The sequence below is a fragment of the Glarea lozoyensis genome (assembly GCF_000409485.1).
Source record: "Glarea lozoyensis ATCC 20868 chromosome Unknown GLAREA7, whole genome shotgun sequence".
Taxonomy (NCBI): Eukaryota; Fungi; Ascomycota; class Leotiomycetes; order Helotiales; family Helotiaceae; genus Glarea; species Glarea lozoyensis.
This window is the reverse complement of record NW_007361002.1, coordinates 2,111,934-2,125,173: the sequence shown is the minus strand read 5'-3', so window position 1 is coordinate 2,125,173 and position 13,240 is coordinate 2,111,934. Positions and strand designations below refer to the sequence as shown.

At 46.6% G+C, this 13,240-nt stretch overlaps 4 protein-coding genes across 4 annotated transcripts; 3 read left to right on the top strand and 1 right to left on the bottom strand.

Annotated features, from left to right (window-relative positions):
* Positions 1-470: 470 nt before the first annotated feature.
* Positions 471-2,047, bottom strand: GLAREA_01859 (uncharacterized protein; the record flags this gene model as incomplete). The annotated part of the gene is made up of 4 exons (XM_008089075.1): positions 471-827; positions 882-1,721; positions 1,771-1,848; positions 1,904-2,047. The coding sequence occupies 4 exons, from the start codon at positions 2,045-2,047 to the stop codon at positions 471-473; spliced, it is 1,419 nt and encodes a 472-aa protein (XP_008087266.1).
* A 1,537-nt stretch (positions 2,048-3,584) lies between these two features.
* Positions 3,585-6,614, top strand: GLAREA_01858 (Zn2/Cys6 DNA-binding protein; the record flags this gene model as incomplete). Its single annotated transcript, XM_008089074.1, has 8 exons — positions 3,585-3,659; positions 3,916-4,259; positions 4,304-4,331; positions 4,384-4,854; positions 5,038-5,708; positions 5,824-5,901; positions 5,981-6,125; positions 6,207-6,614. 8 exons carry the CDS (start codon positions 3,585-3,587, stop codon positions 6,612-6,614), a joined length of 2,220 nt encoding a protein of 739 aa, XP_008087265.1.
* A 1,275-nt stretch (positions 6,615-7,889) lies between these two features.
* On the top strand, positions 7,890-8,888 carry GLAREA_01857 (NAD(P)-binding Rossmann-fold containing protein; the record flags this gene model as incomplete). The annotated part of the gene is made up of 2 exons (XM_008089073.1): positions 7,890-8,093; positions 8,142-8,888. 2 exons carry the CDS (start codon positions 7,890-7,892, stop codon positions 8,886-8,888), a joined length of 951 nt encoding a protein of 316 aa, XP_008087264.1.
* A 1,422-nt stretch (positions 8,889-10,310) lies between these two features.
* On the top strand, positions 10,311-11,945 carry GLAREA_01856 (uncharacterized protein; the record flags this gene model as incomplete). Its single annotated transcript, XM_008089072.1, has 1 exon — positions 10,311-11,945. One exon carries the CDS (start codon positions 10,311-10,313, stop codon positions 11,943-11,945), a length of 1,635 nt encoding a protein of 544 aa, XP_008087263.1.
* Positions 11,946-13,240: the final 1,295 nt, after the last annotated feature.

The following is a 13,240-nucleotide window of genomic DNA, read 5'->3' as shown; positions in this document are numbered from 1 at the left end:
AGCAGACATCTACCATGTTAAATATCTTTAAAAGTCCAAGGATCGCATTGATGTTGAGGAGAACTTGCCGTCGCGTCGATCTAGATCACCTCACGCGTTGAGTTTGCCTGGAAGTGATGCGTGAAAACGTGACTTCGTGATTTAGCGAGCAATCTGCCTGCTGGTGCCTGGAAACGAGCTGTTATTTTCTCCACACCAAGCCTTCGAACAGGCACACGCCCAGTTTTCGGAATTGCTACTTCTATTATTAGAATGCGATGCCTTCTTCATCTTGAATCAGAAGTTTGTCCTGGCGGATACTATCAAACCAAAATCACTCATTAGGCGACGACTTCGAAGAGTCTGGGAGGTATAGTGTCTATTCCCCATAGTTTTTTCAAATGAATATCAAACACCATACCATGCAAGAAAGTCCAAACCCAAGGACGCCGTATTATTCCACAGGAACCGAAACCCCGGGAGACTTATGTTTAGTCCACCCTTCCCTCATTGTTCTTTCCTAGAGTGCTAGGACTTTCCGGCTCATCGTCACTCATCAATCCTGCTAGCTCGAACTCCTCGGCATCTCGAATTTGTCTCGAATCGGTGTGAGCATGTCCATTCATACGCGGGGCTCTGGGCGGTGCGTCCTCTCCGTCCTTTGGAGGAACTGCCGGCGCCGAGTTGGTTGCATAGAGGTGCAATAACATGTTGGTGAACAAGAAAATCAAGAATGAGAAGCTGTACAAAACGAGTACGTAAGAAACATGGGTAATTCCTGCATCTGAAATTAATTCCATTTGCTCCTCAGTTGCTCCCATGAACAAGAATCCTGAAGCGTAAAGCAACTGCGAACTCGGTTAGTAACTAGTCCCTTAGAACGGGACATTTATTTTACTTACGAAGGGTGGGATGTATTGAAAGCTGTTGGCATCTCCGTCCTCTGAGATCGTGTTCCTGTCCCTCAGAACAAAGGCGACTTCAATAATTCTCGTGAGACCAGCAGCCATCAATGTATACCCAAATGCAGTGTGGACCATAGTACTGAGTGGTAGGTGCTGTGGATGTGCGGACATAGCCCAGCCAGTAATGAAAATGACGAATCCAGGAATAAAATTTCTCTTTGGTGCACCATCTCGTTTTCTGCTAAGCCAGACACCAGCCAAACCCGCACTCCACCAGATAACGCCCATTGTAGTGTGTTGGATATCGTTGGCGACCCATGCTCCACCCCATCGATGTTCCGTGAACGTATTGACGCATCCCCAAGCTGCGATAATGGCCGAGTCGAAGAATTCTTGCGATCGTCCGGTGCTCTTCAGCCAAGCTTGTCCAACCAACATAACAATCGTGAGCATGATTCCGTATCCGATAAATGCGCTTCCCATGATGAAATGAGCCAGGCATTGTCCCAGGTGATCATCCCGGCAGAATCCGAGAGCTGTAATACCGCCAAATAGCATCTGTACCCAGGCGGCTACAGGCATTGCTTTTCCAATAATTCCATGACCATAGACTGCGACTTTCCTGATCTTTCCGTGAAAGCCCTTTGTGATATGGAATTTGAGGTAGATTCCAAATACGATTTGTACGGCGAGCATCAGCATCAGCCAGTTGGAGAACGAGGCGTGTACGTTCTGCGCGAATGCCCTCCCTTTGTGCAGATGTCCCAAGAAGTATGCCAGAACCGCGATTATCGTTCCTAGTACCTGTACTGGTACATGCCATCTATTTCGTACGATCTGTCTCCCTGATCAGCGGAACTCGAATGTTTAATGCATAGACACGTACCCCGAGCACCATTCCCGTTGGAAATATTATGCCAAAACTCAGCATCATCAACAGGATATGTGTCCATAATATCGCGTCCTATTCTCCTGTTAACCTTCGCTCTCGAGAGACGTCCTTATTTGATCCGACGTACCAATGGCTCTTTGCTCATAGCCTCGCCTTCCGCAATCTTCTCCATATTGTGTCCTCCGTGTGCTGCAGCTCCCGGTGCAGATGTAAGAATACCAACAAGACCCAACAGCAGACTCGACGGAACACGATTGCTAAAGCCCGCCATTTTTGGATCGAAGGGGATTATCGCGCCCAAGGGCTTTCGAAGTGGGGAATTGCCTGTCAATTGTTTCGAGCGTGGGTCGTCGTGTCCAAAGACAAAGGGTCTGAGTGTCGCTGACGGGTTGCCGACCTACAAGAACAGTTAAGGCCTCGTCGAGGTTCGGATGGATGAAAACCAGAGTTAGAATCTGGGGAATACAATGCGATGTACTGTCGAGTCGAAAAGAGAGTTGTCCGTAATTCATGGGAGGTCGTGGATTGGTGGCGGAGGATTCGATAGGGGGAAATGGCGGATCCGCGGCTCAATGCAAATGACTTTCGGGACTTCAAATTCGAATCAACTTGCTCAATTCGTAAGCCAGCTCCACATGGGACACTCTACCATGTTTATACGAAGTATTCACAACGGTCGATAGACGTTCCAGTCTTTCATTTTCGCGGTTCAGAATACCACAAAATACACGTTTCAATGAATACCGGATCACCTATGTCAGCTTTCATATTCAGTACCGAAAAAACCTAGACTGCTTGTACACTCTATGGTTCTCCTTACCTTTATCATCTAACCAAGTCACCACAACCACTTACCATTTCCTGGATGCTCAGAATGCAAGATTCAATTCAGAAGCAGAATCAAATCACGTTCCGCTTTGAGCCGAAACTCGTTTTGCGTCCGTAGATTTGGATATACTCAACTCTCGAAATGACTCTTTTGTGCATCTGAGATGGAGTCATTCTCTCACTTGACAGTGTCCGAAAGTCAGATCTCATCTGCAGCGCTTACTTACTCGTCATGCCTGATGATTTGGGGGTTGATTGTAGTACTGGTACTGATATTAAATTCCTTACCATTGGGCATCTTCGAAATTATCTTCATCCACATTTACGAAGACGAGTGCTGATCTTATAGAAATACACCGTTAGTACTTCAACGCTTGCTGTCTAGTCGGTTACAATATTCCCATGGACAGTTAGCCACGCTTACTTGAGTCTTACTTGAGTAGCTCATCCAATGTTATCTATGTATCATCACGTGTTTAAGATACTTGAGGTAATGTCACGTTTTGAAAGACATCGTGTGATGAGGCGTACGGCACAGTACTTTCACTCCATCTTTGAAATAAGAAAATGCTTGTTTGTCCCCTGCCCAGACGAGATAATTGCTCACACAACCTTGGAACCTACAGGGCTGGAAAGGACGATTGATGACTCATTGTACCAATATCTTTGAAGTTCGTAACTCTAATTGGCCATTGGCATTTCGACCCTTCGGTGGCTTCTACTTTCCGCGTACTCCTATAATTCTGACCAGATCTTAGGGTTGCCTAGAAGAAGGATTCGGATTTATATAACGACCGAAAGTTCACTCATTGCGGAGTTTTCGTTGGATTTTGTTGAAGCCTCAATATTTTATTTGCTACCTGCAACGGGTGTCTACATATCAACCACGCTGCCGCATCTTTATGCAGGTGACTGGCCGGATTGGGTGTGTTTTTGGACAAGAATTGGATGCCAGATAACTTCGCGTAAATTATTCTGTCATGTCGACGACTACGGAGGACACTTCCCCTCCTGGGCTTATAAGTGACACTTCTGTTCGGAGGAAGCACCCCTGTGTGAGTAAAATCATCTACTTGTGGTACTTGGCGAACGAGATCTTTAGCGAATCCTGCCATCATCTCTTTAGTTCCAAGAGATATCACGTTCGGCTACGAAATGCCCATATAACCTTGTGGCGTTGTTAATTAGGGGCTTGAAGCACTCGATCTAGTCCATTCTCTTTTCGCTGATAGGTCGTGTTTCATCACGAGCCTTGCAATTCATAATATCTCATAGTACTTAACATTACAACTATCACTAATTCTGTAATAGGTTCTCTGCCAACAACGCAAAGTCAAATGTGATCGCGATGATCCTTGTGCTAATTGTAGGAAAGCAAGAGTGGAGTGCGTGTCTTCATCCATGCAGCCACCTAAGCGTCGAAAGAAACGTTTCCCAGAAGCAGAACTACTAGCACGTATCAGGAAATACGAAGCTCACTTACGTTCATATGGAGCAGATATTGATGCAATTAATAGAGAGGAGGTTCCACTACCTCCACCCGGCCTGAAACAAGAGACGTCGTCTTCTCCAGCGGTTTTCAAAACGTCAATGGAACAACTTGAGGATGGGTATAGATCGCTATCTGTGAGAGAGTCTCTCAAGCACGTTGAGAAGTGAGTTCGCATTTCCATTAGAGTATCAATATTAATAGTAGCAGTAACTTATCAACTGGCCCTCTTGACGAGGTATGTGGCAGGCTGCTCGTGGCACCGAAAGCAACGTTACTGACCTTCTTAGTTTCAAGAAGCTGATCTGTCCGAGGAGGACGAGACCTTTGATGGCGCTCTAACAAAGACCTACGATGCAATTCCCATGGACTCAAGTGAATTATTCCTTTTCCACTCATCCAGCACTGAAGACCTTGCTGCTCTTCATCCACAGCCTGTTCAAATCTTTCGGCTTTGGCAAATATATCTAGACAATATAAATCCGGTTTTCAAACTCTTCCACACACCTACAGTACAGCAAAGGATTTTAGATGTCAGCGCCGACCCCCAAACTGCTAGTAAAAGCATGCACGTCCTCATGTTTGGAATCTACACCATGGCCGTCACTTCTTTAACCGATGAAGACTGTATGTCTTATTTCAACGAGAAGAGGGATGAGTTGATAAAGAAATACCAAAACGCTGCAAAGTTAGCGCTCGTCCAGGCCCGATTTATGAGAAGCTCAGACATGACCACTCTTCAAGGCTTCATGTTACACCTGGTAAGCAATACATCATACCCATTACGTTGGTTTCTCTGTCCAAAAGGATACCTTCCTTTCGACAGCAACAATGGATCGGGAGAATTTCATAAAATGTCGCTGCCTCGGACTCTACCCTTTCCTCTGCATTTGCCGACTCTAAAGTACCTTTGACTACTTGTGCCAGAGCTGACACTTAAATAGTTTTCATGCTTGAACTTTAATGTTGATCCTCGGGCTCTGTTTTGTCTTACCGGTATCGCAGTACGAATTGCTCAGCGTATGGGATTAAACTTTGACGGCACAGCATATGGGTTGCCACCTTTCGAAACTGAAATGCGTCGAAGACTGTGGTGGCAGATCATCTTTCTTGACAGCCGTGTGGGTGAACTGGCAGGCTGTCCACCTTCGATGTTGCAACACCTACGTACCACTCGAATTCCTTTGAACGTCAACGACAGCGATTTGTTCCCCGGTATGCGTGAACCTCCAGTTGAGCATACTGGTATCACCGAAATGATTCATGTGCTCCCGAGATGCGAAATCATTAAGCTGTACCTCGAGGCAAAGCTTACCAACGTCCCTGCCCGAGTAAGGATTCCAGACAGCCAGATTGACGAATTTGAAGCGTTTATTGAAGAGAAGTATTTGAAGTGGTGTGATGATAGTGTTCCATGGCACGTATTAGCGAAATTGGCGACAAAGACGGCACTTGCCAAAGTTAGACTGGGAAATTACAAAGATTACTTGATGGCTGGGGAAAAGTTGACGGTGGGGATGGATAATTCTTTAAAAGAAAAGATGGTTGGCTGCTGTCTGATTATGCAGGAAACATTTTTTCTTATGGCCCAGAGCAAGTCGCTGGAGCGTTTTCAGTAAGTAATGAGCCCTCGCTGCTAAATCTTCTTCACACAATGCTTTTGGGGAACCGTAATTAGTCAAGCCTATCTTTCTACTATGACTTAAACAATCGAAGCTAATTGTGTTTAGTTGGCATATTTTCAAGAATTTCCCGTTTCCAGCAATGGTTTTTATCTTATCTGCTATACGAACAGGTATCAACGCTGAGTAAGTTATTTCTGGAGTTGATACCCAAGGTAGATCATCGTCTATTCTTGAACTTGAAAAACTAAACTCTATGTGATAGACTTGAAGACAGAGCTTGGAAACAGATAATGGTTAGCTCGACCGCGGTAAGAGAAAGGATGAAACTCGAGAAGGAATCTGTCAGCAACCCACACCAGCCGGCACCTTTCAAGGACGAATTGCGGATGGCTATTGCCAACTTGACCGTAAGTACATTGTTCATATTCGAATTCGTCGTCCACTATGTTGTAGTCGATACCAATATGCTTACCCAAATTATGCTTCAGTGTAAGGCATGGGATGCCACCATCATCAGACGCCCAGAGCTCCAGACACCAGACTTCATCCAGCACCTACGCATGCAAACAACCGAAGGGCGAACGGAGGAAAAGACCAAACGACGAGATGTGAACTCGAGTCCTGCGACTAGTCCTCCAGAAACTGAAATACCTAAACCCACCACCGATGGTGTTGGATATTCCGCCTTCGGAGATGATTATCGATGGATGTCTCAGCCGAGCATGTTTAATAATAATGAGTATAATATGGAGATGGGTTCGGAAGGGCAGAATATGAGTGGGATGATGATGGATGAGGCGATGGCACAGGATACGACGTGGAATATGTGGGATGAGTTTGCGCAGGCTGGTGGGAGTGGCTTTGATAGTCAGATGGGAGGGCAGAAGTCGTGGTAGATATGGCAAGAGAGGGTAAATGTAATTATACCAAGTTCTGGATAAGGACTACATAGGCACTCGACTCAATTAGATAGACCTCGAGCAATAAAAAGGGGATATTCAACTCTATCAAATTTCATAATTATGAAACGGACACTACCGACTAAAGTCCCCTTGTTATTAATCCCCTTCAACGGCATTATTTTTATATCCGGCCTAAAGCCAAACTCATTGTTTCGCTCGGCTGCTTCACTCTCGTAACAACAACATCCTCACCCCTTCAAACCCCATGCTTAACAACCCTCCCACAAAACTTTTCACGCCCTTTCCCCTACAACCCCCCTCCATCGCACAAATCCCCTGCCTCACGATCATTAATCCAACCGCATGACCAACTCTCGTCCCCTCATCCCATCTGTGCAATCACCGATTCCGGACAAAACCCACCCAGGACACCATAACATTTCAATCACAACCTCGGCGCCACCAATTATCCCCCTATACCAATATATGAAACAAGCCTTTTGCTTAACGCCGTCGTGTTAATAAGCTACCTACACAACAGCATATCGTCATTTCTGGTCTGCGTAGTGTTGGACCCCTGACTCCGCGGAGCTGTTGGACCCCTCATTTGCAATCCTATGCACGAGTTCCACGCCCAACAGACACCCATAGAGAGATAATATTTGGGTTATAAGCAGTATTTCGCAAGCTCATAGGCCATAAACCAGCGCTTACTACGTAAAGGTCGTTGGATGAAGTAAAAATCCGACCTAAAAAGGTACCAATTGAAAGAAGACATAGGACGCGCTAGCCAATCCCAAGAACCGACCCCTACCTACTGCCATTTGCGACCCTTACCCACTGCCTGTTCCGGCACTCGACATCAAGACCCCATATGTCGCGGAATATCAGAATATCATTCCTACCACACCGGGATACTTGTCAATGTGTACGCGCTGCGGTACAACAATGACGCCGCGTACATAAGCAGTTGATCGGTCGATTGCACGACGGCGGATTGGTAAGGCTGCTGGTTTTGGATTGCCGGTATCGCGAGTTCGTGTGATTGGCAAGGCTGGATGAGGGGGATTTGAAAGCAAAGGAGTGTGAAGGTGGTATTGCAGGTGGGAATGGGAAGTATAAGTATGAGGGTGCTGGTGTTGAGTTAAGGAGCATTCAGTTTTGGAGATCTACAATTGCAGTTACATCATCGGAATCAGCCTACTACATTTAACTTACTATTACTACGAGAACTTCAGAGAAAAGTACGATTTTGAGAATCAGGATATCATGTCTGCGAAAACTATTGCTGTTATCGGCGCTACAGGTGGCCAGGGAGGGTCGGTTGTGAATACCTTCCTCGACGCTGGGTTTGCTGTGAGAGCTATCACGCGCAACACTGCTTCTCCCAAGGCGGTGGCACTTAAGGAGCGTGGTGTCGAGGTTGTGACTGCTGATCTGAATGATCTTGATAGTTTGACTAAGGCGTTTGATGTAAGTCAATCCCACTTAGTGAAATAGATATAGACTGACTTGTATCAGGGCGTCCACATCATCTTCGCCGTAACCGATTTCTTCGAGCCCTTCATAGCCGGCGGCCCAGACCACGCCATGAAGATCGAGTCGGCGCAAGGAATCAACCTCGCCAAAGCCGCAGCCGCGACGTCTACTTTGGAACATTACATCTGGTCGACGCTCCCCAACGCCCTGGAGATTTCCGGCGGGAAATACCTGATCCCGCATTTTGAGGGTAAGAATAAAGTTGACAAGTTCATCAAGAGCGATGAGAAGCTCTTGAAGAAGACGACGTTTCTGTGGGTTACGTGGTTTGCGTCGAATGCGCTGTTCCCGCCTTTCAAACCTACGCTCCATGCTACGTCGGGGAAATACGTGCTTTTCCAGCCTGCAATTGCAGAGACGCCTGTTTTGACGATCGGGGACCAGACCAAGAACGTCGGCCCATACGCCCTTGCAATCGTGCAAAAACCAGAGTTCACGCTCCCAGGGAAATTTGCGATTGCCAACTCCGAGAGCCAGACGATTGGCAGCTTGCTTGATATCTGGGCCAAGGTCACGGGCAAGGAGACGGAGTATGTGAAGGTTGGGTTGGAGCAGTTTGATCGGTTCTTTCCCGGTTGGGGACGAGAGATGGGGATCATGATGGAGTATTGGGAGAATTATCCCGGGATGCAGGCTTGGAGTGGGGAGGATCTGGTTACGGCGAGGGAGTTGGGGTTGGAGGGGCAGGGTCGTGCTGAGGATGCTTTGAGGGAGTTGGAGTTGTTGTAGGGGTTGTGAGGTGGGATGAGTGAGGGTTGATGTGGTGGATGTGTGATTTGAGGTGGAACTTGTGGGAATTGGATAGCTTTTGTTTTAGTGAAAAGTACTTGTTGGTTTTTTGAGATTTGAATTTGGTGAAGAATGATGTGATACTTGAATAGGCGTTTGAAGACTCACAAAAGATCACACATTAAGCCCTCAGTATGTTTTCCTTGACTTTCTTGCTATTAGCTGGGTTGGATATCCCTGAGACCTAGGACCTGACCTGAGCAGTAGGACATCAGCTCTTATCACGTGACTCGCCTCGAGCACTGAAAAAGTAATTGTCCAAAGTCCCAGTGCCACGACCTGGAACTTGCTCAAAGTAAGATTGTTGAAATTTTAACGAGGCTCGTGTAAGAGTTGCACTTAGATGTCATGAGCAGCGCAGCGTCGGCCAGTGAGCATTGTAATTTCCTCGAAATTCTCCCAGCAATGACCTGTGTAGAGCATTGTAAACAACTCATCAACTCCACAAGAATCTTTGAGTAACTGTAAATAATAACATCATTGTGCGCCCGATCATGCAAGAAGACATGACGTGAACAAGGTAGATTGTAGAAGATCTTCTTCGAGATTAGAACAAGGCTGTCCTGGATTTGAAGACAATAAAGTTCTAGAAACCTGCTTTAGCGTCGCTGCAGAAATGCGTTGCGTGTTCCTGAATGCTTCGCGTTGTTGGGTGGGTCTGAAAGCTCCCCAGCCTCCAGCAACAACCAACCTCCTGATCTCATGTCCCATTCCTACGTCAACCGATGAAACAAAACAGATGTTGATATTTCTGTGTGTTTGTATCTCATCACACAAACTCTATTTCATCTGATCTTCGACATTTGATTCCTCACAATTCCAATAATTGCTCGAGTCAACCGGTAGCGCCCGCTGTCTCATATCGTAGTCTCGATAGGCTTAAACTTGCTCTTATCCACCCCGCCACGACCACGACTCAAGTGTACCTCCCCTCTGTTTATAGTTGCAGACAACGAGGATACAACGAGAATAGCTCTACAGAGCGAGAGGAAATCAAACACTTGTTCTACTCGAGAATATTCTCACCACCTTCATTCCATTCTCGACTTCGAGTATCACGATCAACAGATCTTCCCGTACTCGAGTCTCGAGTACGTGCAACCCTCGTACACACGTGCGAGGATACACACGGCTGCAACTTCCACAACCTTGCACAAATTATACCGACGCATGAATTTCGCTTCAACGAGTCTTCCTGAATTCGTCCAGGACAGACGAGGATAGCCTCAGCTATAGCTGTTCCCAAAACATATAGAGGACCGTCTCACCAACAGCAGGGCATCGAGTCCCAAAGAAGAAACGAGCCACCGCGAAGGTTTATGCGATATTGAACACCGCCCAGTCGTTACTCAAGCAAAAACAATGTCAGACTCAATCTCCCAAAAGTCGTCAGGTCTTGACACATGTCTGCCGTATGCAAAGACGAATCCTCATCTCTCGAATGAACTTCGGTCGGTCACTTCATCCAGAGATTCGTCGTTGCAGAAAGTATGGTCCGAGGATTATTACGATGATAAACATGCTTCCGAAGGACCAAGTTCGCAGTCTTTAACCGATTCGACGACTGATTCACAAACACATATAGCTTCGGGGCAAGAGCCGAGCAGATCAATGGCTAGCGAACAACAAAATTCACCAAAACATAGAAGCCACTCGCGATCTGTTACCGACCTGCTTCCTTTCCGATCACCTCGACAAAGTTCCTCATCCAGGGACCAGAGTCCGAGCAAACAGGATATCGAGACGGAATTCATGCCTACCTTTACAGGAGACAGAGATGGGGTTATAAAGGTGGCAGATAAATCAAGAGGGGGATTGAGCTCTTGGTTTACTGGGTCATCAACACCAATGTCGTTACCTTTTGGAGAAAAGACGCTGCCCGACCTGCCTTCCACCACTTCCTCAAGATCAGTCTCCCCCGAGCGACCCACGCCACAGAGACGACCTACATATGGCAGTGCTATACCATCACCAAAACCACAAACCGGCATGTTTGGAGGATTCTTTTCGAAAGCACCTGTGGAAGAGCCAAAGTTATCACCTGCCGAGCTGATGAACGATGAACTCCTTACTCTCGATATAAACGCAGCTCTATTCCCTAATGGAACACCAGCCGATCCCTTCTCTCCAGCGTCTTTCAAAAACTTGCTCCTCAATGCCGAAGGGATACTCCAAAAGCTACAGTCTGCATATAAAACTCAAACATTATCATTACACGAAATTCAAATCGAAAAGTCAGTGATGGAAGAAGAATTGGAGGAAGCAGGGACGAGAGCACAGATGTACAAGTCACAGTTAGAGGATATGGCCACCAAGGTACAAGAGTCAGATGCGGCATTATCTGATTTGGTCGAGGAACTTGCGAAAGAGAAAAAGGCACGACAAGAGGAGAAGGAAGCGAGGGAGAAATCTATAGCTTTGGTCAAAGAAAACGCAAATGCACGATCCACGAGGATACAAGTTCAGGGTACAGAGGACGAAGATCTCGGTATTTCAGATGCAGTCTCGCCTGGAATCAGAAAAGATCGTAAGATGTGGCGTGGATCGGCGGATATGAGTACTGAAGGAGAATCGGATGCAGAATCTTTTGGAGGCGATTCAGTCTTTTCGAGGTCGAGATCACCAACTTTCACCATGAACTCGGTATCGACGCGCGACGGCACACCAGAAATCCATCAAGCTCAATTCGCAAGAATGCTTCCCAACACGAACCCACCATCTCAACGACCAAAACAGCAATTACAACAAAGAAGTACATTTCAAAAGATCATGCAGGGCATTTCAACTCCAGCCGTCGCGCAGAACGTAGACAAAGATCCTTATGGAGGTATTGGCATGGGCGACGAAGGATGCAGCAATTGTCGAGGCAAAGACGCGAGTGTAGCTTGGGATACCGTTGGTCTCTTACGAGCTGAAAACCAAGGCTTGAAAGCACAAGTCGCCACTCTAGAAGAAGGCCTTGATGGCGCTCTAGCAATATGCTACGGCATCCACTAGTACGATTATTGTTACAACTCGAGACGATAGAGAAAACGTTGTATCGATAACACCATCTTGGAAAGAAGGAGCCACACAAACATACGCACATTAACAGAATTATTTTGGCTAGCAGGCAGAAGAGAGAATGTTATTGATACCCCCACGGAGATAAAATTGCATGGGTCCTCGAGGGCATGGAAAGAAGGTGTTTTGGAGCATAGCATATCGCTTCGATTCTTTCGTTACTGTTGATTTTTCTTCTTGTTCATTTTTAGCGTTTAGCGATGAGGGGAGTTTGGGTGGGATTCGTTTGAGGGGTGAGAGTGAGGGTATGGAGAAGAAGGCGTGCATGATGTATCCATTTGTGGCTTGAGAGACATGAGTGTTGAGATGGGTAGATTTGAGATGAAAAATTGAAGAAAGTTACATAAATTCTTGAGACTTGAGTCTTGAATCTATCTTTTTGTGGATTTATGTTATATTCAACAGCTCATAAGACATTATCACCTGTCTAACCCGACTATATTCTCATCCACTTCAAATACGTTCTCAACCCGCAAAACCAACGCAGAGAAAACGTCCTTAAAACAAGGCCTGCTATTATCTACATCCTCAATCTTCCGTGACGGAGTAGCTTCTCCACACCCTCTCAACCCCTCATTTTTCCATACCCTACGCACAATACACCCTCCCATCCTGATCACCCTCGCTATTGTGAACGCGTGACCGTATACACAGGCGGTGGACTCCCCTCCCCATCATCCCTCCCTGAACCGCTCTCCGGCCCAGCAACCTCCACCTTGGATATCCCGCCGTGGAGTTCGTGTTCGGTGGTGTGGTGGTTTGGTGGTGGGGGGCGGCCGTGTGGGCCGACGGGATTGGAGGAGGGGGGGAGGGGGGAGTGGCAGCATTTGCAGCAGCAGGAACCCATTGTTTGTTTTTGGTGTGAGGGGGTGAGGGAACGTGGCGAGGGATGAGTGAGGAGGGGGTGAGAGGTAGACGACTTTGGATGTTAGGTGTGGTGTGGATGTAGGCGAGTTTGAGATTAGTGCGGTGAGAGGGAGATGCGATATTATCAGACAGAAAACGAGCTAAGTCGTAACGTCTCTTTGAATATCAGGTGTAGATGTCGCAGACGAGATTCGTGAAGTTTGAGATTGTCGTGATGAGGTTGAAATAGTTGTCGTTGGTCAATGAGCTGCTCCATCCCAAGTCTCGACCACAAAAATCAAATTTCGAGCCAAGATCATTATATACTGTATCTTTTCCAACACAACTTCCACCTTCACCCAGATCAACCCAATTCATACCCA